At 43.4% G+C, this 26,541-nt stretch overlaps 2 protein-coding genes across 2 annotated transcripts in view; both read left to right on the top strand.

Annotated features, from left to right (window-relative positions):
* Positions 1-471: 471 nt before the first annotated feature.
* LOC119288122 (haloacid dehalogenase-like hydrolase domain-containing protein 3) lies at positions 472-3,589 on the top strand. The gene is made up of 9 exons (XM_037567747.1): positions 472-601; positions 1,548-1,821; positions 1,935-2,017; positions 2,142-2,225; positions 2,307-2,382; positions 2,531-2,603; positions 2,711-2,784; positions 2,982-3,075; positions 3,264-3,589. The coding sequence occupies exons 2-9, from the start codon at positions 1,593-1,595 to the stop codon at positions 3,331-3,333; spliced, it is 783 nt and encodes a 260-aa protein (XP_037423644.1). The 5' UTR covers positions 472-601; positions 1,548-1,592; the 3' UTR covers positions 3,334-3,589.
* The window catches only part of LOC119288123 (haloacid dehalogenase-like hydrolase domain-containing protein 3), a 51,205-nt gene continuing 25,135 nt past the window's right edge, over positions 472-26,541 (top strand). The window contains exon 1 of the mRNA XM_037567748.1: positions 472-601. The gene's annotated coding sequence lies outside the window, so the exon portion shown is untranslated. The remainder of the gene's footprint in view (positions 602-26,541) is intronic.

Raw genomic sequence — 26,541 nt, 5'->3', positions numbered from 1 at the left:
TATGCTAAAGATCATTCGCTACAGAAAGGAATGGAGCAAACGTTCGGTGTCGGTTCACTCCAAGGATGAATGAATAGAGCGAGCAACAGTACACCCACACAAGTTGCCACAAGATCAGGCCGTTAAGATTTACTCCCTCCGTTCCGATTTACTCGTGGTTTTAGTTGGATCGAACACACAACGGAGTGTTCGCTCTAGAAACCGTTTCAGCCTAATGTTCGCTCCTTATCAATTTTTTTTTTCTGAACGAACAGCACAACAGGGCATCCCGAGCGAATGTAATGTAACAAAATAAAAAAAGCGAACGAACAGAGGAGGGCCCGTAGGCTCTCGTAGCCTCCGCCGCCCATCCGGCCGGAGCCTCTACCAGCGACGCCGCCTGCCTCCCCGCCCGCCCAGCAGCGACTCCCTCCCCGGAGCAACCGCCCCGCCCAAATCCGCCGCCCGGAGCCACGCCGCCGCGCGCTCCCTCCCACATCCCTCTTCTCGGTGACTGGATTGGGGCCGAGGAGGAGCCTGCCCTTGTCGCCCAGCAGCTCCCGCTCCAACGGCCTCGCCCACAGGCCCGGCAGCGCCAGCCGCTCCTCCCTCCCCTCCTCCGGTCCGCCCTCCTCCCTCCCTCCCTCCCTCCCCTCCCGCGGCATGCTCTGTTATCTTCTTACTTTTCTTGGCCTGATGATTTTTACTGATGGGGTTGTTTGTGAGTAGTAAATGCCAGTGAATTATAGTGTTCGACCTAGTAGTACAGAAAAAAAAACTTTTAACATACAGTACATATTCGAATTGCTAGACTCCGTATTGTTTAGCATGGCTGGATGGCATGGGTCACCACTCACCAGGATAGATCCACAACATTGCATTGTTCTTATCACTGCAGCTTGCAGATGAATTTCGTGGTTGTTACACGGATGATGCTCCTGTGTTGTTCAGTACAGTATAAGATACCTGTGCAGAGACAAAATACAAAATTTGAACAAGCCTGTGCAAATTTGTGTGGCTCTGAATAAGATATCTGTTTCTTACAGCCTTCTCCGATTACGATTTGTCGCTTATTGTCAGAATGATGCTGCTGAAAGAAAGTTCAGCAAGTTCTGTGACTAGCAGTTATATTTTTCAATTTTTATCATTATCATGTTCGTCTCCCCTGTTTAACGTTTCTTATGCTCTAGTTTTGTGAGTGGTAATATACTAGAATAGCTGATGCTTGTTGTGCGAGAGGAAGATATGTCAGCTATGCCATGATGATATGGGGGGCATCATCATGTGAATCATATGTATTTTGCGTGATCCATGTCTTAAAAATAGTTGTTGAAATAAACTGTATATTTTCATGCTTATTTATTTATTTATTTTCAAAATGATCATTGAAATGTCAATTGGTGTACAGTTTACTGCTTTATGGTTGATTAGCATCTAAACAGTCTTTCACGCCTTAGTGGTACTGCAGACAATTCCTACCAAATCTATACTTTCACAGTTGTCTCAGCCAAACAACTTCTAGCTTTCCCACAGTTATCAGCTCACATCAGATTTCTTGGAATTCACAGCTCAGCCAAACGCAACCTTCGTCTCGCCGGCGAGAGCTTCTCGCGATGCCTGCCACGTTGATGCGCTGCCCCCTCCTGCTCGGGCGGCAACCGGTGACCGCCCTCCGACACTCCTTCTCCTCCTCCCGCATGCGTCGTGTGCGCAAAGCCGCGGGGGGTGGGGGCCAGGGGCCACCACCGGCGTATGGTGGGCTGCTGCTCGACGCCGGTGGCACGCTGCTGCAGTTAGCGCAGCCGGTCGCCGAGACGTACTCCACCCTCGGCCGTCCATATGGTTCGGACATCCCCCAGAAAAACCGTCTTTGTTTCCGCGCGTGTCTCGCTCGGCCATTTCATTGGACACATGGTGTGCACTAAGTACCTGTACTGTTTGCCGTTCTTCTCCAGGTGTGATGAAGTCCGAAAAGTACATCATGGAGGGATTCAAGCGGGCTTTCTCGGCGCCATGGCCCAAGACGCTCAGATACCAGGTAACCCCCGTGGGCGGAATATAATTGCATAACAAAATAGCAATGCTGCATATGTAGTAGACTGCACAACTGTGGCTTGATTGTTGTTGAGGGGATGATATGCTGGACTGGCTTGTCATGCTAGGGTGATGGGCGACCATTCTGGAGGATTGTCGTCGCGGAAGCAACTGACTGCACAAACAGTAATTATTTCGAAGAAGTGTACCAGGTATCTCAAGACCGGCGTTGCTTATTCTGGACTCTGCTGCTTGTATAATGTAGCTAACAGTCTATTGTTCTTATCTGCTAGTACTATGCACATGGAGATGCATGGCGTCTGCCTGGTGGAGCTTACAGAACACTGCGTGATTTAAAAGATGCTGGAGGTCATACATCCCATGTATCTTCTTGTTTTTGCTTTATGATATTCAGTAGTTTGCTTTAAGTTGATTTTTAAATCTCCATTGAGGCTCTTGTATGACCCTAATTAATCTGTACAGATGGCTCATGTTAATAATAATGTCTTGGTTTCAGTTAAGCTAGCTGTCGTATCTAACTTCGACACACGGCTAAGGAAATTGCTCAAGGATCTCAATGTCTCACATATGTAAGTGCTCACCACTACTGTCGAAATACCTTGATCTTGGTTCATTATGATTGGTTTTGTTTTCCTGTGAGTAATTGCCATGTGCTAAATGTTCTTGGGTTGTCCAGGTTTGATGCCATTGTTGTATCATCGGAGGTTGGATATGAGAAACCTGCTCCAGAGATCTTCAAAATAGCATTAGGTATTGCAGAGTTTAATCTGTTCAAGCTAAGTTTTATATACGTATTGAAGTGTAACAATAGTAAGCCTGATTCTGGATACACGGTTGTGCTGAAGGTAATGCTTTGAGCGACACCCACAAACAAGAAGCTTCAGTTCACAGTGTGCTTATTAGAACTAATTTATGTAACTAGTTCTCTTATTATTCCTGTGTGGCAGAACAAATTGGTGTGGAAGCCAGAAATGCAGTACACGTAGGAGATGATGAAACTGCAGACAAGGCGGGTGCTAACGCTATTGGACTCGAGTGCTGGTATGCAATTTTCTTTTGTACATTGTGGTTTCTTCCCCGTGCAGACATCGTGTTTCAAACTTTCAATAGTATCGGGTATTATTAATTTATTGGGACAAAAAGAAAAGGATAAAAAAAGAGTATTGAATATCTGGTTTGGTGGCTGACTGGCTGACTGACTGATTATTACTGATGTCGATCATTTTTAGGCTGTGGGGAGAAGATGTGAAGGAATTTTCTGAGATACAACGCAGGATCGTAGCAAAAGGCTCACGATGAGCGAGCGCAGGGCATTGTTTCTGTTTGCCTGATTCGCTCATTTGATTGCTAAGGGGCCCTAATAACAGTTTTGATTTCGCCAAATATATCTGTTTCTCCGCACGTTCTGTTGGCGTCCTTGTAATAAGTGCTAAGAAGAAGAATGCTACGCATGGTACATGTGCAAATACTTTCCGGCCCTGATGATCATCTTCATCATCGCCCCGTCCTGTGATCGTCGCGCATATATTAGACTAATTTGGACACGTTGATGGACTGACTTTTTCGTTTTCGCCAAGTTGATGTATGTATGTATGCATGCTAGTGTTGTCAAGACTGACCAAGTATGTCATATCGACAGCCACAAATGTTTTGCTGGCTGAGATGAAACCATGCGACGTCCATCACAAGACAAGAGTAAGAGACTCAAGGCAATTGCTTGAGGCCGCACAGAATTTTAGGGGCTACATTTGGTTTCCACGGAGACTTTGGAAGATCTCCATGATCGCCATCTGTGCTCCTGGGTGCCTAAACATCAGCAGCAATATTTTGCACCATCATTCTATACGCAGGGAGGACAAACATTATATAGACCAGATGTCAACACAGCCCTGACGTCGTGGTTTTACGCACAAGATATATAGCATCGGCATCAGCAGGGAAGATGTCCCTGGCTTTGTCTTCCAACCAAAGTCCGTCATCTTTTGACATTCTTAAGAAGTTGGTTCAAAATTGGGATATCATACCTAGGTGTCCTTATCTATTTTTAAAAAGTTGGTTCAACATTGGTATGTTCTTATTAATAATAAGTGTAAAAAAAGCACTTATTATTAATTTTGGCCCTTATCTATTTTTTCAAAACAAAAAAAAAAACTGAAACTTTGGGATATCATACCTAGGTGTCCGTTGTACACCCGTGTTCATTTTTGTGGGGAATGGGTGCCGGTGGTATCCACGGTGCTGGAATTATGGTCCAACATACGATACATCTAATTTTTTTCTATATCATATGATTTTTTTCTTTTTACTGACATTACCACGGGCACCCATTACGCTCGAAACTGAATATGGGTGTACACGGGCACCCATCTTTCATATCCCAAATTTTCAAAATTGTTTTGAACTTTCTAATATGTTTTTAATGCTATATTCATATATGGGTGTCTGGCACCCGAGAACCATGAATCCTTCTACCATGCATATGATACTACTGTATGATACTAACTCTACAATGCATCATGGTAGTCACATTTATTGCCATACACGGCACATACTAGTACATCATTTAATATGATACAATATCATATTATAATACTCAACCCTCTTTTTTTCAATTTAATTGTGAGCTACATAAGCAAAAAATGCTTAGTTGGCATGTACGATACTACCTATGATGCTCTCATTGTGATCATCCTAAGCAATAAAATAATTGCACACTCTGTAAATTTGGAGCTTGCTAACCACATCTACCGTGTGCTAATAACCACACTCTCTATATGAGTATATATATCATATCTTGAATACGAGACTTATTTGAGAACACTGAAAGATGGATTGTGATTACGTCAATTCTTAACCCGAACATATGTTTACGAGTTGAAGTAGCGAAAGACATCATGATTTGGACCATCTCAAATGAATCAGGGACCCCATCTCCTTTGTGCATTATGAAGATGCCACCAATGCAAACCAGATCCACGCTTGCAAAATGCCTCTGTTTCAACTTTCAAGTATGATGGTTTCATCATATAAGTAAGTTTTTCGACAAATGGCGCTTTTATTATCTCAAAATGTAGCATCAAACACATATAAATCATAATGAGATACGCCCGGCCTTTGCATGGCCAAGCTGCACACAACCACAAAACAAAAGTCTGGCAAAGTAAATAAAAATGACAAGCTGGCAACAATAAAGTCATATGAGACAGAAACAATGCCTATGTCAATTCAGAAGGTAGGCCGACTTGGAGATATGCTAACATTCATGTTGGGTAAAAACCTCTCTGGCAACCCGCTCCAACCACATACACACCGTCTTGAATAACGATAGATATTCCGTTTAGTGTAGCGTAGAACACATACGAACAACGTTAAATAACGTGCATATGAGAAGAGATTTTGCCATTAAAGACACCATCATTTCTACATAGCCAAAATGACCATAGTAAGACTGCCACTCCCACCTGAATTAGCGTACTAAACGTATTTTGATCATATAAGAATGAGGCACAGAGAATGAGAGGCGTAATACCAAACTCTCTCGTCAGTCAAACGAGTTTGAATCCTTAACAGGCTTTCTTGCCAGATCGGCTGCTCAAGTTTACTTAAACAATTGTACCTAACTCCACAAGAATGTGGTAACCAGAATAAAACACTTTTTTTTGTGAGAAGAATAAAACACTTGTCAATGGGCAAATAGTTAACACTAGAGTTAACATCTAAAGCTAGCTAGTTATGACTCGGACATGTCCGGCCGCTGAACGGTCTAAAAATCAAAAGGAAATGTTGTTCATTTTTTTTCATATGTCATATTTAATCCATCCTACATGCTTGTTAGCAAAATTTTCTTATTTTTCACCAATTTGACCCTCTTTTGCAACATAGAGCGCCACATGTTTAATTTTTGCCTCATACATATTGTTTTTCCATTTTTTGCATATTACCAAAAAGGCGCTATAAGGAAGTCAAACGGTACTTTGCACTAAAATGGAGTCGTAGTAAGTTTAGTGTAACATACCAATTTTCAATTTGGATGTTAATAATTAGATCATTCATATGCATCCATGATTTATGCATTTTTTGCCCCGTTGACTTTCATTTGAATCAGATCCAAGGGACTTTGAGCAACTCAAGGACCTAAAGAGAGAGTTGGAAGTTTTCCCCAAAACCATTTTGAAAATTTCAAAGTTGGGAATTTGGATCAAATTTGGTTTCACCAAAATTCGTTTCCATTATTTCAAAAGTAAAATAAAGAGAGAAGATAGAAGGACTTCTTCAAGAACAGAAGAGAAATACTGAAAATTGAATTTGAAATCAAATCATATTTATTGGGTTTTATTTGCTAATTATTTTGATGCAAATTTTATTAGCATGCAAACAGGTTTATTTTTAATATTTGCATTTTAGGTCTGATAAAATTTCACAGGGTCATACATAAAACCATATAATCATGTGAATTTTCTGGGAATTCTTAAATTTTATTTTCATTTTTTTGGGTGTTCTTACTGTTCTGTCAAAAAAAAAACAGAAAACGTTTGTTTTCTAAAAAAAAGAGAAAGGCACCGGGGCAGGCCAACCGGCCCAGCCCAGCAGCGGCCAGGCTCGCCCAGCCCCCAGCACAGGCTAGCGACCAGAGGCCAACAGCCCCAGCGCCCACGTTTTCCAAAAAAAAAAAGAGGGCGAGCGCCCCGCGCTCGAAGCCCGTTCGCTCGCACGTGACTCCCTCCCTCTATCGTTGACTCCCTCTGTTTCCCTGGCGCCAGGGCCCTACGTACCTTCTTCTTCCCCTTCACGAAACGGAACAGAGTCCAGCTCGCGCACGACGCCGCCGCCGCGTCCGAACTTCATGGGATCCCTATCCCGAGTCAACCCCTTCTCCAAGGAATCATGTCCTATAAATAGCGACGACCCTCCGCTTCCGATTCCCCTCGAAACCCCTCGCCAAGTCCACCTCTACAACACGTCCTCGCCGTTCCAATCTGACCGCAGAAGCTATAGTTCATCGCTGGATTCCGACGCCGGTGAGCCATCCCAAGTCTTCTTCTTTTGTACGTAGACTTCTCTCGATCCCTACAACCGTTTCGACAAGGTCTTGTGATCCATATTTATCTACAACCGCCGCACCAACTAGGTCGTCTTCGCCGGAGCACGTGGAGCACCGATCTTCGTCACCTCTCCTCGCAGCCGTCTGACGTCCCAAATCCACTCTGCCGCCAGCCCTGGGACCGCAACACTCCGCCTCATCCCCTAGACTCCACCGCCACGCCGAAGATCGTCGGAGCCGCTGCCCCACCGATCGAACCAAAGCCGCCCCAACACCTCGTTCTTTTCTGTAAGTCCACGAGCACATCTTAGTTCAGTAAAAACAACGGTTTAACAGATTGCTTTTTATATCTGTTTAGTAGACCATTTTGTTTTCATTAGATCAGTTTTAGTTATGGTTTTTTAGCGGTTTAGTACGGTTCAGATCAAACCAGCTGATCAGTTATATTCTATAAAAAACGCACATGTACGTTTTGTTAAGTTTCGCCCGAGCATTTCATAGTTTCAGATCGCTCATCCCGTTAGGCCCAGTTTCCGTACGTTTTGTTTTTCTTCAGATTCAATCTATAGATCCGATTTAGTTGATTCTTTTTGCTACGGTTTCATAAAAATCCCACAATTTTGCTACTGTTAAAAACATGTTCTGTATAGAAGCTTTATTTGGTTGTTTTTGGAGTTTTCTCGAAGTCTCTCTCTTCGTTTTATTTTTGATTCTTTGCTTGATTGGTTATGTGTGTCAATGTTTGTTTTGTTAGATTATCCGGAGTGCAAAGCTTGCTACTACGAATTCCTAGAGTTTAACTATCGTCAACAAGGCAAGTTGTACTTTGATCATACCCATCCTATGTTTTTATTATGCATGTAGTGCCCTCTATCAACAGAGTAGTATGCATGTGTAGGACTATTATGCTATGTTAAACCCAGATAGGATAGCCATATGTTTAGCCTGGTCCCGATAGTCTTTGCCTTATCCACGTTATGGTAGACGTGGATGATAGTCTTTGCCTTATCCACGTTATGGTAGACGTGCATTGGGTACCGTGTAATCATTAAGTGGGTACCGTGTGATCATTAAAGTAGTGATAGAACTTAAGAAATGACTACATTAACATCTTACATGTATTGTATTTTCTTGGTTTCATATCAAGTAGCTTTCGTGCGCAGCCACATCCATTATGGGCTCTGGCTTGGTTAACCCTAGTTGTGACTCTGCCCGGACGGTGCTACGAGATGTAGAAGGACGGTAGGATTATGGGCACCGGCAGTGGCCCAGAGGAACTTAGACCATGTTTCGTTCATCCCGTTCTCAAACACCAAGAAGTGCGAGGACGTGAAGGGAGGGATCGATTCTTGTGGGGAAAAGTGTGCAAACCTCTGCGGAGTGTACAAACTAATCATGATTATCATGATTAGCCATCTACCCGGTTACGGACAACTTTGAGCAACTGGACTTGAAACCTCTGGAAGATCTTCTCATCACAAATAATTAATTTGATGTGGGTTTAATTAAACCATGATCCCCGGGTGCTCTCATGGAAATAACAACTTGGAACCTATGATCCTTGGAGGCTCTCATAGGTGGGTTAAATTGGAGGCAATCCAATTTAACAAATGGGTTAATTAAAGTGAAAATAAATAAAACTTGGCTAGTGAGTAGATTATAGGTCGGGGTCTTTACTGAAAAACCCCAATACTACACTACAACAATTTGAAGAAATCCGCAAGTGACTCTAATTTGAATTCACTAGTCATGTTGAGTTTTTTTATTTCAATATAAAAAATCTGCCAATCCCGATATTCCCACATTTCATTTTGGTCCAGTGTCCATTCCTGAATGAAAGAAATGAGCTTTGCCCCTTCACTCACTTCTGAATGACTCCTTTAGCACTCTCTTTTTTAGATCAAAAAATAGAAGCAGTTTACCTTTACCATACCTTCCAAGCAAGAGTGTTTTATTGCAAGATTAAGTTATTACTGAACAAAGAGAAATTCTCATTATAAAGGATGAGAGAAATTCGGAAGCACTTTTTTCTTATTCTAGCAGACGGAATTGCATTGGTCTAATTTAGGACTTTCCAATCGATTTTTATCTTACCTAATTCTATCTACGCCCAGGGGGTAGGTACGTCGCAAGCTCTGGGCAGCTATCTTATTCCAAAGAATATAGCTCCCTAAAAGGTTGCCGATACCATACCTCTATTGAACCCTACTAGATCCAATTGTTTAAGTGTTTAGTCGAGAGGAACCACATTGACACCATGCTTGTGCTAAGCCACAGCTCCATCAAACTAATCTGGATTTCTTCTTGTTTACGAATAATGGGGCATCTGCCTAACCCTATCAAACCTCTCTGCAACTACTTCTCTCTGTTCTCAGCAGCCCGCAGGATTTTTCGAGTCTCAAAGTCCTATTAGAACTCCCGCGCTTGCTCCTTTGGAGCCAAATGGATCCGAATTTCGGTAAGATAATACAAGAATCGTATTTGGTTGGGTTCTAACTCTGCTGTTCAGTCTGGCGCGGGTGTGATACCGGTGAAGAAGCGAGTAGTTGACAGTCAGGGAAGTAGATTCCTTTAAGGAGAGAAATTCATTGGTTTAGCCGTTAGGCGGAGCTTCTTTACACGCCGGTAGCGGAACAGCCCAGGCAGCTTAACGTGCTCTTGGCACAAAGATAATAGAATGGGAGTCTGACGACACCCGGTACTCGGGATCTCCTGCTTGAAGAAGCAAGGAATTTCAATTACTCAGCTGTTGAATAAAATAAACTAGATACCCATGTTTCCAATATTTACTTCTCTTTACTTGCAGGACCTGGCCTAAGCATAAAGTAGATTTGCTGCACAAGCTCAAGTGGAGGAGGAAGCAGGGGTGGCGAACAAAATGTTGGTATGGAAGATCTCTTGCTCCCCCCCTGAAGGGTTCTTAGATTACCAAGTAAGGGAGGGAGGTAGGTACCATGGTTTCCTTCTTTTATTGAATACCAGTAACGCGAGTAAACATTTAAGTGAGAAGTTAGGTAAGCGTTGCCAATGGCCAAAGCCTTTACTCTTTACTTCTTGACTATAGTAATAGTAAATAATGTCACTAGATTTCGGCATAAATACTAGCCAGGTACCATTTCCCAAACTTGATTTCCTTTTTATGCACCTGTTTATGCACCTGGGTCATTGTTCACGAACTAAGACGGCTTAGCCGCCTTTCTTTGGGCCGTATGAAGGAAGTACTTCAACGAATGGGTAGGTTGCCAACCCAACATTATAGGCGGGAAGTTCTCCTTTCTCCAAGTATGCTCATTAGACCGATAGGTGAGTAGCTAGTATAGTAGTAGCCAATACTAAAAACCGATAGTAGAAGGGTCGGTGGATGGCCCTTGCGAAAGTGGCCACGCCGCATCCCTTCAGTAGCCAATCCTTTTTCTCAACGATGCAGTTCGCTTGGAACATGGCACAAGGTGTGACGTTCCGAGCGGTGGAGGACAACCTGTTTGTTGTTCCAGTTTTCTGCCTTGGCGACTGGCAGAAGCTCATGGAAGAAGGGCCGTGGCTGTTCCGCAACCATGGCGTGTAAAGAAGCCTTACGATGGGATGGCTAACCCGCGATCTGTGGTTCTGAACCAGATTCACGTCTGGTCGCAGATTCATAAGATCCCGGAACTGTTCTGCCTGGAAAACCTGGTGCGGGATCTGGCTAATAAGAAGCAACAATAGAGAATCTCGCCTAGCTCGAGGCTGCGCCTCAGTGCCCTCTGTAAGTACTTTCTAGTAAAAAGAACTACCTTTCAAAGCACATACCATTATGGCTAGCTAAAACGAAAGAATGAGAGTACAAGGTATGGGTCTACGCTTCCAGCTTGCTCTAGAAAAACAGAAATGGGATCTCTCTCTGGTGGGAGCCTGGCAGCGGGGAAAACGGCACCTGCAGGGGTCCAGGTCTCCATGATGAACAACCACGACTTTGATCTTAACGAGCTGCCGCCTGAGCATGAGCAGCTCGTTCAGGAGCAGCCACTGTTGAAAATAGCGAGCCTCTAGAGGATGACGCTGATACATCATTTGATTTGTTTCGGGATGCAGAAAAACAGCCTGATGAGTACAATTATGATTATGATGACTATGTTGATGAATCCATGTGGGGAGATGAGGACTGGACAGAACAAGAACATGAGAAAGCGGAAGATTACGTGAGCATCTATGCTCACATCTTGTCCACCCCAGTAAGTGAACCTTTTGTATCCTTTTGCTTATATTTTGCTGTTCGTTCTGTAAATGACCTTGAGTTGTTTTTCACATTCTTTCTACAGGTAATTGCAGATATTGACAAAGATGGTGTACATGAAATGGTGATTGCACTTTGACTCAAAAGCACTATTCGATAAGACGCAGTAGAACTGTGCACCCGTTTTTGTTTGAGTTTGAGGCGACCTATACTACACTATAATAGCAAGGAGAGACAGCAGCTGATACCAGATCATACTACAGTACAACTAGTGCGTGCTAAAACCCTCCTTGTGTACTAGGCTTATGAATAAACTAAACTGTTGAGACGTCTCTAGTGTAGGTGACAGGGAAGCCATGCTCGTTAGAAGAGAAAACAGATGGTTTGAGCAAGCATGGGTTCAAGCTCTAGTGGATGGGTTTGATAGCTGAACGCAAGGATAATTCATCTACGTAGCTAGTTGGTTATGGTGGCGGAGAAGCCCCTCTTTAGCTAGATTGGGCTCCTTTACTACTTTATTTAACCCGGGGTTATGCCTAAAACCGGTATCTTATGCGTGTTCGACTAGTTCCATTTCTGATTCTCCTTCTTCGCTGGGGTCTACATACGAAAGAATGGAACACTCGACAGCTTCGATACTCAAATAACCAGCTCATTATGCTTAGGTTGGGTTAGGAAAATGAAGCTTTCCAAGGGACTAGTTCTTTCGCGCATCTGTTTCTCCATCCGTTCTCTTCACATAAGAAGCCAGCCGCCTACTCCTACTATTGGGTCGGTTGGTCGGTCAAGTGAACCACGCCCAGCAGGTGGGTATGCCGATAAGATTCCTTTGTTCGACGTACGTCCATATGAAGCGAGCGCTTCAAAACGAGGCTATTATGCTGAAACTAGGGCTCCCTCTGGACGGGTAGAGCGAGAGGGATAGCAAGCACTTGAAAAGGGAAGGAAGGGTCTTAGAACTACTGAAACAGTAGTAGAACTCTTCCAAAATCAAAATAGGAGAGTGAAAAACAAAAAGAAGACCATTGGGCTGGGGAAGACTCCCTCAATCACTCTGCCGGGCGATGCTTCTTACTCTACCTTTCAATTCCTTTGCCTTTCTTCTTCTGATCGATCCAATGGTTCGGACTAGGACGCGTAAACCCCGAAGGGAGATTGACCCTACCTAAGTATTTTCTTAGATAGAAGTGGTTGGTCAAGTGTGAGTCACGCCGGGGCGGGTAGACCCACTTTTAATAGCAACGCCCAGATCAATGGAAAATGGAAGTTTCTAGAATTGCAGCTCTGTTCTGTTCAAGAAGTCTTTCTCCAGGGTTCGGTTCAGAAGGCGGGATGGAAGAGAGAGAATGGGCTCATCGTGCGACAAGGTCGATCGATCACTCAAACTGTTCGGTATCTCTACAATTGAGTGAGCTGTGTTGCGAAGGAAAATGATGAAATTGCTTACTTTTCACAGGCGTGAATTCTATCTTCGATTACATAGTTTCCATGATTTTGATAAAAAGATGGGTTGGTATCTGAATGAAAGTCGGTAAGCAATCAATCTAGTGCTGTCCTTGGCAGACCAGGAAATGTAATAAACTTTGGAGCCTCATCATTGGAAAGATTGACAACTTAACGGTCTGAAAAACTATTCAAAGAGTGACTTTTAAGCCCCACTGGTTCGCTTTATTTTCAACGGACATTTCCTCCCTCGTCAGCAGCTTCATTACCTGCTAAGTCTGGAAGGGTAGTAAAATCACTCACAACAATCAATCTTTTCTTATGATACTGATACGATGCAAACGGTGACACCCCCGGATAATGTGTCTGTGCATTTGTGTCTGTCTTCCCTTAGATGTGAGGAATCGAATCTCTATTGAAATCTGGAATCACAAGGTATCCTTTCTTTAAAAACACATGAACGGGCGCCCTGAATGAATAAGAAATCGCTGCTATAGCAGAGAGTTGCCCCAGATCATACAATGTGGTTCTCTACTTTCGGCTGGCTGGCAGATCAGCGTATTTATACGAAAGAGTAGACAAAGGTTCTGACAGGGGTAACTACTACCAAGAAGCGAACTCAGAGAGATGAAGAGAGAGAAGTTAGCCGCAACCGATCATCGGAGGAAGCAGGCTTACAAGAAACTGATGGGACGATCGGAAGAAGAGAGTGATAACAGGTTTCTAGTTGACAACCTTCCGCATTTCTTATTGGGATAGATTTCATACATTCCGATTTCCTTTACCCTCCCATGAGGAAAAGCTGGTGTGATTAAGGTTATCTAAAGAAAAGCTCATAGTGTTATGCCTTGTAGCTTATTCCACTCTCTATAGTAGTTCCCTTCGATTCAACGTAGTGAAGACAGTTTCAATCGGGTCGATGGACCCTTGGTTGTTTTTGTCATAAGTCGCTATTATCAAATAAATAGTCATTTCTTGCTCGATTCGAGAGGTGATTTCATTCCACAGTGACAATTCAAGTTGAACGCGTCCTCCGGCATTTACGATTCTTCCTACAGAGGGCACTACTGGCAAAGAATAACCTTTCCACCCGGCGAGAAAAAGAGACAGAGGTTTGCACTTGGTCCTCTTGGTTAGGATGTAGAGGGGATCTATCAACAATCCCGTCGTCTTCTTCCAGCTTTTTCCTCTGAATTTGATATACTTCAAAAACGAATCACTCTTTTCAGTATGAATGGCTCACTCTCCCATTCTTTCCGGCTAGGGCAGCAGCTAGACCCATATCTTTTGATGGCGAGCATCGATCGAGATCCTTCGGTGAAAGCTAGAACCAACTCTGCGAGGAAAGCGGAAGCAAACAGTTATGATGTGGTTGATAGTGTTTTTAGGGATAACCTAAGTCGGCGTTACCCGACATAGTCAACGGGGTACCTGCATTCTTTAACAATTCCGGACATAGGAACAATGAGCTGTCTCCACGGCTTCTCTTCCAAACCAATATCGCAATGGATCTATCTTCAGCTTATTCTCTCAATCAATGAATGCGGGTCATCGTGGAGAATCAGGGGAAGTGTAGACTATAAGTAGCCAATTTGCAATTCATTTCCTTGGCAATGACGAGTGATGGTATCTCGAAGCCATTCATCTTATCTCTGCAGCAGGAGATTCTTCACCGAACAAAAGATAAGGAAAAGACAAAGAAATCCCATGGGTAGTTTTTGGAAAACCAATTCTGACTTCTCTTCTGATCTTCTTGGCTATGTGGAGGAGTCAGTAGAAACTGAACTCTATAACTCTTTTATTTAAGCTGAGTCGACCAATCCATGTGGAACCATAGGAAGCCGAAAGAAAGATAGAATGAATAGAATACAGCTCAACATTTGAAGAATGGAATCTGTCCCTTAAACCTCCAAGAAATCGAATAAATCTAACTATAGTGGTTGGTGATTCCTGGTCGAGTAATAGTATCTCGGAAAAATGGAGTTTCCACTGTTTGTATGGTCTTGTGGTAGATTACCTTCTCCAGGCGGGGAAAGGGCGCCGAAATGAATTAGATATCTTTCCACGGCTGTAACTACTAGTCATTCTACCCCTTAGAACACCTAGTAAACTACTAGTCCTGGTCGATACACCTACTCGTTTCGTTGCAACTGTCCAATAAGCTAGGGTCGGGCATGTCCAAAGAAGAATGTACCTGGGTCGGTAGCGAGGAAGTAAACTAGTGCTTTCCAACTGAGCTGGATACATCATAGTCCTGGATACATACATATAGCAGGGGTTGCTCGCCTTGTTGAAACTAGTCCCCTTGCTGGCTCGGAAGCACCAGACCTATTCGTTTCACTCGAGAAAGTCATTTGCTTCACCGGTTCGATATGCGATATCAAAATCCTTTCCTTCCACGGATGCGACTAAAAAGAGAGTAGCTTCTCCTGCTCGCCTTGTTGAAACTAGTCATTCTGTTTCTGCTGTGGCTGGTTTATCGGCTGCTCCAACTGTCCAATCTGTCCCATCTGTCCCAACAGAGTTAGGCATTCCTTCTGAGCTAGCTAGGGAGTCAATAGCAAGATCGGGTACAACAAGCCTATTAGAGAATGAAGTAGCTCGAGTTCGGGGTTATCTCTCCTTTACGAAATAGAGGTTCACTTCGACTTTACTACTTTCTAGCCAACGCACTCTACTCAAATTGAAGGAAATTGTTTGGCCCCTATTCTATTTATTTATTAAGGGAGGGTACTCATAACGTTGAATCACTGTTTTTCTTTCCTAATGTTCATCTCAAGCTGGCTTCGACATCTGGTTATCGTGGTTCTTTCTCCTCCTTTTCTATCGCTTGCTTTCCATATTCCACTTTGACTTTATTTAGTATTGGCTTAAGGCTGTTGGTTCAACCGACTATAAGAAGTTCCAGAAGGGGTCCCGGCTCGGGGGCGGGGGTATCTTACCTCTTTTCCTCTGCGTTCGTGACAAGCTAGTAGGCACTCTTGTGTGGGTTGGCTCATTCCCCCGGAAAATGAATATTGAGAAGATAGATACCATTCCGTCGATACTAGATTCATTCTTTCCGCGAGGGCCTCTGCTTCTCTCTGTTCGGTGGGAGAGTATGGTAGTTGTCCTTCAGCATCTCTCTCAGGCTCAATGCCATTGTTCGATATGATGCGAAAGTCAATTCTATACCAACGACATCGTATAACAATAGCTCTTGTCTAGGGAAATGCAAAAAGTATGAGGCCATAACATCCATACCAACACCGATGAACTGACCCGGTTAAAGAACAACCGCGTGCTCAATTCTTAGTTCTGCTCTTTAGCCAAAAGGGTAACGGAATAATTGCGCTGTCTATAGGTGGAGATGAGCTGACTCAAACGAATGGTCATGCCAATGACAAAAAGGACATCCACACTGAAGCTTATTACTCGATTACTGTTAGACCCATGTTGTATGCCCTCATTAGGAGCCCGCAAGCCACTCCTACCTCGCGGGTGATGCATTCCCTTCTCCAGGTACTAAAAGTGATAAATAGGCTCGATTCTCATAAGAAACATGCCACTGAAACCAAAGGAAGTACATATATCTTCTTAGACGGAAGGGAGGGACTAGGGCAAGATAGCTTTATCACAGACAGGGCTGCATCGACCAATCGCTTTTCATTGAGAATAGGAACGAACAGCTTTCGTAGACCTAGCTTTCGTACTGATCTTTTGGATTCGCCGGCCTGCCTAGCCTAGGTTGTTGTATACTCAACTTGAGTTGGTTTTGTCCCTTCGCTCGGAAGAGGTGGCGTCAATGCCGCTCCCAAAGAATGTTGAGTCCATTTTGATCCCAAGAAATGCGTATAGCAAAGTGAAATAGTTGATGCGATGTGCCCGTTTTCTTTCGATAGACCAATGTCATCCGCTATAGTGCCTACCAATAGTGGAGCCGTGGAAGAACAGAACATACATTCAAAGCAACCGATCAGAAGATAAGTATGAATTGGGACAAAAAGTATGACTTTTCCCAGGATCAAACTTTTTTAAAAAGATACCCCGCGAAAATAGGCATTTACAAAGGGAATGATAAAAAGTAAGGTTTTCCACATGGTGAGATGAACTTTTTCCCAATTTTTCGACGAAAAACAGCCATTTATATATATATAAACACCATTCTATCCAGCATGGGACAAAAGTACAGACTTGTCATCTCCCTTAGGAAATGAGCAAAATATGCTCCATTTTGAAAAACTTTCTATCCAGCATGGGGCAACTTGGTACTTTTTTTCGTTGCTAAGGGAAATTGCCCTTTTTCATGGTCAATTTTCCGATCACTTCAAGCCAGCTAGGGCGAAAAGTAAAGCAAAATGGATTGCTAAGGGAATTGGCATTTTTCAGCCTCCTTTTAAAAACAAAGTGGAAGCCAGCTACAGCGAAAACCTTACTTTTTTTTGTTTCTAAGGGTGGGTCAATAAAGTTAAAACTTCTGTCTCATATAGCTGCAAAACCTCATATTTTACAGATCGAATTGATCAACGGAAAGGCGGCTAAACCTATTCTTGATACTTGTTCTGACCGCATAACGAAAGTGCATGAAATCGAATCAATGGCTTCAGATCGATAGGAATACAGATTGTAATTAAAGAAATGAAGCCATCTTTCCTCGCCCCCGGAAGGCGCCTGCTCTTTAGTTGAGTATGAAAAGTGCCCCGCGAAGGAACAGAACCAACTCAAGTCAACCGTCCCGTCGATTCGATCTGAAGTATGAATTGGCCGAAGCAGATACCAAGGCTTCATTGAACAGAGGACTAGATGAGATGAGGCCGGCCTATCCACACTGTAAGTAACGGCAAGTGCTAATGCCTCTGAGCTTGACCTGGAAAAACCCCTTTTGTGAACTTGAAAACCGACATGGTCAAAGCACGGAAAGGAAAGTATTGGAAAAGCTAAGCTACATCAACATAGGTTCTATTCTGCTACCTTCACTTCTGACTTCACTCCCACCTATTGATATTGATCTTACCTTACCTCGAGAAGTTATTCGTTTAGGTCTCGATTACCAATTGATACTAGTGTTTATCTAGTCCAACTTGAATGAAGGAAGAGGTTCACTACTGACTGAACTAAAATACGCCAGAAAATCGATTTGTCCAAAGCTGAAGGAAAAGGAGATCCAAGTAGAATCCCAATGGGCCGCAGATCATATGAGGGGAGGCCTGTGGCTGATTGTACAAGAAGGATATGAGAAATCATAAAAAGGGGGGTCAGCGATTTCAAGCTTGGGCGGTTTTCCGACATCTTCCTCGGGCTTTGGAAGAACATAGTATCTCTCGTTTCGTGCTGATCTGGCCAATATAGAAGGAGAAGGTCAGTTAAGCAAAGCAGGTGTGAGCCTTCTCTTGTAAAAGGCACCGTAGCCTTATCCTCACTGTGTAGAAGCATCCTGCCTTTCCTTAAACCTGATATAATGCTTTTTCCTTGTCCAGAACTAGCTTGTTTCACTAGATGAGGGAAAAGCGGGATACCAATTATGTTGGGCTGACTTCGGGAACTTCACTTTTTCTATTTTCTAGAAAGGTTTGAACGTGGCACTAAACCCTCGATGTCAACTAAAGAAAATAGTTCAAGACAGTAGAGCACTAAGGTTTAGCATTTCGTTTAGTGAATGCAGAGATAAAGGCAGCTACTATTGATGCAATGCAATTGGACCTCTGGGTAATGCAAGGGAAGAATGTTCTCATATCCATGCCCCATATTGATTTTTTTATAGAATCAAGCCACTTCTATCGCTTCTCCTAATCTATATCGGGGTTGGCCACTGCTCAAACAAAGGGACCAAACAGAAGAGTCCCCAACCCCGAGTTGGCTCCTCTTCTCAATAATAAAGAGGAGATACAACACTCTAAAGCCAAGATGCACTAATAGCCAATCAAGACACTGAAGCACTAAGCACTAATGGCCAATAGTATAGTATCTTTGTTTGGATGACTTCCCTCCTACCACTGATAAGCTGAGGTTGAAGAGACAGTTGTGGGTATGAGATCCTATGGCGGTAAAGGTGACCTTTCAAATACAATAAATGCTCAATGTACCAGCACAGGGTCAAAGAAGCCTGCTAGGTGCCATAGGATGTGCCGAAATGCCTACCTCTATGGTTTGCGTATAACGTGAATAGCTCCTGTCTGTTGTTTAAAAAGAACAAAAGCACGAGGTAGGGGAGGTTCAGCCGTCAGATATCAGATCTCCCATCAATGGCACGCATGAACCTTCATCAAGCTGCCCCACCAAAATCCTTCCAAAGATATTGACACTGCCTGATGCTCATGACCAACAATACTATGTAGGGATGACACTTGTTGAATGGTGATGCCTGGGCTGAATAAGCAGCTGCAAGGATTTATCCCAGAAAGTTGTTTTAATATTGACCCACTGAGAGAGAAGCATGTTCCTGAGCATCCATAACCTCGGAATTGATCTTCTCTTTCCCTTTCTTTTCTGCTCCCGTGCTTAGATCGAACAATATTGCGAAATCAGTGATACGAAAAATCCTCTTCCATTCTTTCGGGCTGCAGGCAACTTAGAGAAGAAAACAGGCTTACATCTCCAAGCCACACTAGGTAGGGCAAGGAATAGTCCCTATCACGACTGGTTCTTTTCTTCTTCTATAAGCCTCTGCTGAGCAATCTCCCCATTAGCATCAGCATTCCCTTCATTCTCCCCCTCTCGACTATCACCCTCGGTGCTAGCAGAGAATTCCTCCAAGAACTGACTAAGATCACCTCTACCTGTGTTGTGTAGTATGGCTCATGTTCCCGAAAGGTTACATCCATACTTGCGTATAATTTCCTCCCAATAAGATCCCAACATTGATATCCCTTTTGGCTAGATGCATAATCACTAAATATACACCTCACTGCCCGCGGATCCAACTTGCCAACAGAAGGTCGATGATCTCGCACAAAGCACACACACACAACCTTTCACTTTTGTTTAGGAGGCACCTTGAACTCCCTTTGGCCCAAGAGAAGTTCGGCTGGAGACTTCATACCAAGTATCCTAGACGGCATACGGTTTATGAGGTACGCTGCTGTCATCACTGCCTCACTCGATAAATTCTTTGGCACATTTATCTAAAACATAAGTGACCGTGCCACCTCCTGCAGATGTTGGTTCTTCCTTTCCCTTTCCGCCACTCCATTCTGTGATGGGGTTCCATCCAGTTCCAACACAAGTAGTCTGATGAATAATCCCATGTTCTGATATATAAGCATCAACCTCTCTATTCACATATTCAGTCCCATTATCTGACCGGAGAATCCGAATCTTCGCTTCAAACTAAGTAGCCACCAGCTTATGGAAGTCCTGAAACCATCTCACAACCTCACTCTTGTGCTTCATCAAATAAATCAAGCAAGTCATATGAGTGCAACAATCCATAAATGTAACAAACCACTTGAACCCGCTCACAGAAGTGACAGAACATGGACCCCAAACATCAGAATGTATCAATAAGAAGGGTTCATCACTTTGAAGGCCAATGCTAGGATATGTAGACCTTGTATGCTTCCCAAACGCGCAAGCATCACACACAAGTATGCTCTTGTCCACCTTCTTAAACAAATAAGGATACATACATCCTACTCTTATTATCAATGGATAGCCCAAACGAAAATGATGTAGCAAGATCTCTGCTTCAGGTCCTCTAGCAATCACAGACAATGCGACATCCACTTGATCAACCACAACCCCTTACGCCTGATTCCAGACCCAATCCTCTTCCCAGTGCCCTTCTCCTCAAATAAACTCTAATCCTCATCAAATGTAACAGTACATTTGAATTGCTCAATGATGGAGCTAATAGAGAGGAGATTGACCGGAAAAGATGGCACATGCAAAATGGAAGGCAACACCATAAACGGTGTGCATTTTACAGACCACACTCCCTTGATAAATTGGGAACTACGGCTTGTGACGGATTACCATGAAAGCTGATTGGATAAACAATCGCATCGCACTCACATCGGATCAAAAAACGCATAGAGAAAGAATTGATGCAGTCATCCTTCCTCCGGAGCAAGAAAGGAAACTCCTCGATTCAGCTTCGTTGCAATAAGCTGCACTTGCGTCCCGATTCGAGATTGTGTGGGTGTAGATAGGAAGAAGTCAAGGCTGTGTCTTTCTCTTTAGTTGTATCCAGGTTCACCTATTTTTTTTTCTGTTGTTGCTCTTCAGAAAACGCGTATAGTAAGTATCAGTGGCCTTCGTCGATGGGACCTCCAGTGTATGCGTTACGAGGCAACTAGCATTTTGTCATTAAAGTTCGTGAAAGAATGTTTCGTTGGAAAAACCAACGCCGATCTAAAACTAAGTCTTCCTTTCAAAAGTGAGCGAGCAGAGCTGAAAAAGGTGGAGTTACCTGGAGATGAGATTTCTTTCTACGGATATGAAGGATAGAAGAGTGACTTTGTTTTTCACCAAAATCTATATTTGGGTGCGCTTTATTTTTCCATTCCAAATCCAAAAATTTATATTCTTGCTATGGTTCTCCTTAATAACGCTAAGATTGTTGCTTATTCTCTGGAACTTGTTCGATCCTTTATTTGCGACGGAAGCACTCGTCTTCGCTTCCTTCTATAGCGAAGCTAGTGTTACTATGTTAGGTGGTATGAATATGATGGGCGATGACGACCTGTCCCGCGCCGTAGCCCCGTATCTCCCGTAGGGAGGTCAGGCTCCAGTAAATATTCCCGAAGGACGACCGCTTACAGTGGAAGAGGAAGGCCGTCTTGCCCTGGTGTTGGATTTGCAAAATCAGATTGGCACTCTTCTCAGGAATATCGATCTTCACTCGTTCCGGAACCATCACTTTGAAGAGGAAAGCGCCTCTGATCTCGCCGCGGCGGCCCTACTCCATAAAGAAGAATATCTCAATGACCACACAAAGTTATGGGAAGTGCGTGAAGGGCTTAATCGTTATAGATTAAACTCTAGGTTCTACTTTCGCGTGGTAGAATGGGTCAAGGTCGAGAGAAAGGTTCATAGCGGGGAGTTGCCAAGAACGTTCCTCATTGATGATGACGGTGAAGGAGAAGGATAGTTACTGGCGTTTAGCTTCATCTAGAAAGAAAATCGGCCTTCCACCACTAAAAAGTGATGAAATCTGTCGAGGAAACATAAGCTGTTTCCTGTGTAGTGATCTCTGTTCATGGAGGTCATGAGGCCACTGACACCCTTGTGGGTAGGTGGGGGGGGGGGGAAGAAGAGTGGGAACGAGGGCTTCTTTCACTTGTTTGTTTTCCTACAACGGTATCTCCGAACTCAACGGCTCCCACGATTCAGAGCGATAGCGAATTCATACGAGGACTACAAAGCGAATAATTGCATTCCTTCCAGGAGGTCGAGCGCACGCTTTCCTCGGTTTCGAATCAAGGGACAAAGATAGATCCTCGGTAACGGCAAAGGGGATAGCCTTGCTTTTGAACATTCATGTGCATATATTTTCATTATATGTGCAATCGAAATCAGTAGGAGAGAAACTTTCATCCCTATATTTCCACTGAAATGGAATTAGCGATACCTTTGCTTTTAGTTTGAATTCATGAATCCTGTTTCTAGTGGCGAGTAACTACTATGAAAGGTACGGAAAACGGGAAAGGCAAAGCACAGGAAAGAAGAATATATTCAATAATGTCATCCTTGTTTCGGTACCGGATTCAACTTGTCGAGGCTTCTACTCGTAACGTCACTCACTGGATCAAATCAAAGGGCTCGGTTTCTGCTCCTCGGCAAAGACAAAGTCAATTCAATAGGAATCCGAATCCTAAAAGGCAAGACCCAAACCACCGGTCGATCAACAATTCTTCTTTCACTTCCATCTCTTGATACCTGTTTTCTTGCTTTTCTTACCACTGCTGTAGTGAACCGCATCTCTAAGCACCGGGAGTCGTGAACCGCGCACAAGGTCCTTCTTAAACTAGAAATAAGTGAAATAATTGTTCTGGGTCACCTTGGCTTTTGTGTTTAGTAGTTAGTAGGGGAAGTTGCCCGGCTTGGTATCTCTCTTCCCTGTAGAAAACCAATCACAAGTCCCTCCTTATTTTCACTCAAAAAAGCTGGAAAAAAGAGCAAATCTCGGATAGCCTAACTTGTTTTTTTGCCCTGGAAAAGGGAGCTACTATCCCTGCTGGATTTCCAGAAAACGGAATGTACCTAGGGAACCCTATTGATCAGATCAGAGACTGAACCTAGTGATCTTTCTCCTGCTGGCAAGCATCGATACCTGTCTCCTAATGAATTGATCTTCTCTTGGGCTCTGATTCACACAATCGGAAAGCCCTTGCGATGTGGGTCACCCTTTTCCTCTATACATCTGTTCAGCAAAGGGGGCTTGCTATTCTCTGCAATTGAAGGTTGGGCCTACATATCTCTTATTTGTGTGGATCAACCATCCAACCTTTCTTCTTTCTTTCCATAAAAGTGTAGGTAGAATGCGTATAGTAATGGTAGAGCTGATGTATGGCTAAGCAGGGCTGATGGAGCTCTTGGAAAGAAGTCAGTATCCAGCTTATCCCTAGTCTAGCACTCTGCTGTGAAGTCAGAAACCCATTAACAAGCAAGGCTGTAGTGAACCTCTTCCTTAAGGGATTGTGGAATGCACACATCCCGGAATACAGTTGGGTGATCCATTAAGCTAAGCAAGAGCTATGAACAACCTAGGGACGCGGTGGCAAGCATCGATACGAGGAAGGTGATAGATCAGATACGATTTCCTTCATAGGATACTCTTTTTCCTTCGGATTGTGGAATGATAGGAAGGGCCTAATAGTAGTGATTTAGTGCGATGTGAGGTGCCCCGCGCGTGAGACTTTCTGAGGTTAAGAAAATAATAACAGGGCGGCTTTCTTAGACTCGGCTCTATAGCACTCTTTGAGTAAGTTCGTTAACGAGGTAGCAGTTCTACACGAATGAAAACAGACCTATCTTCTCTTTCTTGGGCGGGGCACCAAATTCATGTATCTTTACCAATTAACCAATTTCTTGACGCTGGGGTGGATCCTAAAGAGATACCACTTCCTCATGAATTTATCTTGAATCGGGACCTTTTGGCTCAACTTTATCCTAGTTTTGCCGAAGGAGCAACCCCTTTTTTCACTTTAAATTGGTCCAAATACGCAGAATTTCTGACTTTTCGCGGAGGACTAGATCCAGTAACCGGTGGTCTCTGGCTGACCGATATTGCGCACCATCATTTAGCTATTGCTATTCTTTTCCTAATCGCAGGTCATATGTATAGGACCAATTGGGGTATTGGCCATGGACTTCAAGATATTTTGGAGGCTCACAAGGGCCCATTTACAGGACAAGGCCATAAGGGTCTTTATGAAATCTTAACAACGTCATGGCATGCTCAATTATCTCTTAACCTAGCTATGCTAGGCTCTACAACCATTGTTGTAGGTCATCATATGTATTCTATGCCTCCCTATCCATACCTAGCTACTGACTATGGTACACAACTTTCCTTGTTCACACACCACATGTGGATTGGCGGATTTCTAATAGTCGGTGCTGCTGCACATGCAGCAATTTTTATGGTAAGAGACTATGATCCAACTACTCGATACAACGATCTATTAGATCGCGTCTAGACACCGCGATGCAATCATATCCCACCTTAACTGGGTATGTATATTTCTAGGTTTTCACAGTTTTGGCTTGTACATTCATAATGATACCATGAGTGCTTTAGGCCGTCCACAAGATATGTTTTCGGATACTGCCATACAATTACAACCTATCTTTGCTCAATGGGTACAAAATATCCATGCTACTGCGCCTGGCGTAATAGCTCCTGGTGCAACAACAAGTACTAGCTTAACATGGGGAGGCGGCGAGTTAGTAGCAGTAGGTGGCAAAGTGCTTTGTTACCTATTCCATTAGGAACCGCAGATTTTTTAGTCCATCACATTCATGCATTTACCATACATGTGACTGTATTAATACTTTTGAAAGGTGTTTTATTTGCTCGGAATTCCCGTTTGATACCCGATAAAGCAAATCTAGGTTTTTGCTTTCCTTGCGATGGGCCTGGCCGAGGGGGAACATGTCAAGTATCCGCCTGGGATCATGTTTTCTTAGGTTTATTCTGGATGTACAATGCAATTTCGGTAGTCATTTTCCATTTCAGTTGGAAAATGCAATCGGATGTTTGGGGTACTATAAGTGATCAAGGGGTGGTAACTCATATTACAGGGGGAAACTTTGCACAGAGTTCCATTACGATTAATGGGTGGCTTCGAGATTTCTTGTGGGCACAGGCATCGCAAGTCATTCAGTCTTATGGTTCTTCATTATCTGCATATGGTCTTTTTTTCTGAGGTGCTCATTTTGTCTGGGCCTTCAGTTTAATGTTTTTATTCAGCGGCCGTGGTTATTGGCAAGAACTCATTGAATATATCGTTTGGGCTCATAACAAATTCAAAGTTGCTCCTGCTACTCAGCCTAGAGCCTTGAGCATTATACAAGGACGTGCTGTAGGAGTAACCCATTACCTTCTGGGTGGAATTGCCACGACATGGGCATTCTTCTTAGCGAGAATTATTGCAGTAGGATAGTGGCTAGGAGGATTTGAAAGGCATTATGGAATTAAGATTTCCCAGGTTTAGCCAAGGCTTAGCTCAGGACCCCACTACTCGTCGTATTTGGTTTGGTATTGCTACCGCACATGATTTCGAAAGTCATGATGATATTACTGAGGAACGTCTTTATCAGAACATTTTTGCTTCTCACTTTGGGCAGTTAGCAATAATCTTTCTATGGACGTCCGGAAATCTGTTTCATGTAGCTTGGCAAGGCTGGATACAGGATCCTTTACACGTAAGACCTATTGCTCATGCCATTTGGGATCCTCATTTTGGTCAACCCGCCGTGGAAGCCTTTACTCGATGAGTTGGCTGCCTGCCATAATCTTGTTGTCTTCTTCTTTCCCTAACCTTATCTTAGCCTTAGGCGCCTCTCGGAAACTTCATAATCTGAATCACTTTCCTCTCCGGGTAGTAACCATAACTTTAACTAGGAACTCGGCATTATAGGACCGAGTCTTCTTTAGTAGTAGCTGTCTGAGTTTTTTCGCTTTCCCTGATCTCCGCCACTTCATCCGTTGTGGCCCGTAATGTCATAGCTTTCAGGGTTGGGTTCTGATAGAACTCTATCCATAGAGACCTCCTCCCTTTGCTCGTATATAGCACTTAGAAGAGTGACTTCTCCCCGATAAGGGTTTAGAGTATAGAGAGGATGCCTTTCTATAAATAATAGTAATAGTAAAAGACAGAAAGCAAAGACTAGATTAGATGTCCGGCATTTCTTTTTGGTCGAGTTTTTCGAAGATTGATTGGACTTGAATTCCCACTTGATTGCTTTTTCTCTCTCCTCATGTTTTGCTAATAGTTTTTATCAACATGGAGATACAAAAGTAGAGAACGCATTGCATTCAATGTGATTTCCGCTGCCTTGCTTCGATTTCGTGCGTTTAAAGGCAGGGTTGAGCAACCAATCATAAGCCAGCGAGGATGCATTTCCCGTGCCCCTATTTAGTTAGTACTTTCGAGTTAAGAGCAAGAAAACAAACTATTTCATTTAATAAAAAAAGTGCAACGGTTGTAGGGTGAAAAGGCCATGAGGATGGCTACGGCTTTGAAGCTCCTTTATCTACCATAGATAGAATGGAAGAGTTTTTTCTCACTGTTGTTTCTGATGTAGGAGTTGGGGATGGAATGATTGATTCAAGCTCTGGTGGTACTAATCATGTCTCTGGGAGTAAACCAACTGGAGCGGCAAGGGA

Source organism: Triticum dicoccoides, chromosome 4A (assembly GCF_002162155.2).
Source record: "Triticum dicoccoides isolate Atlit2015 ecotype Zavitan chromosome 4A, WEW_v2.0, whole genome shotgun sequence".
NCBI lineage: Eukaryota > Viridiplantae > Streptophyta > Magnoliopsida > Poales > Poaceae > Triticum > Triticum dicoccoides.
The sequence above is the reverse complement of the archived record's forward strand: the minus strand, read 5'-3'. Positions and strand labels throughout refer to the sequence as shown.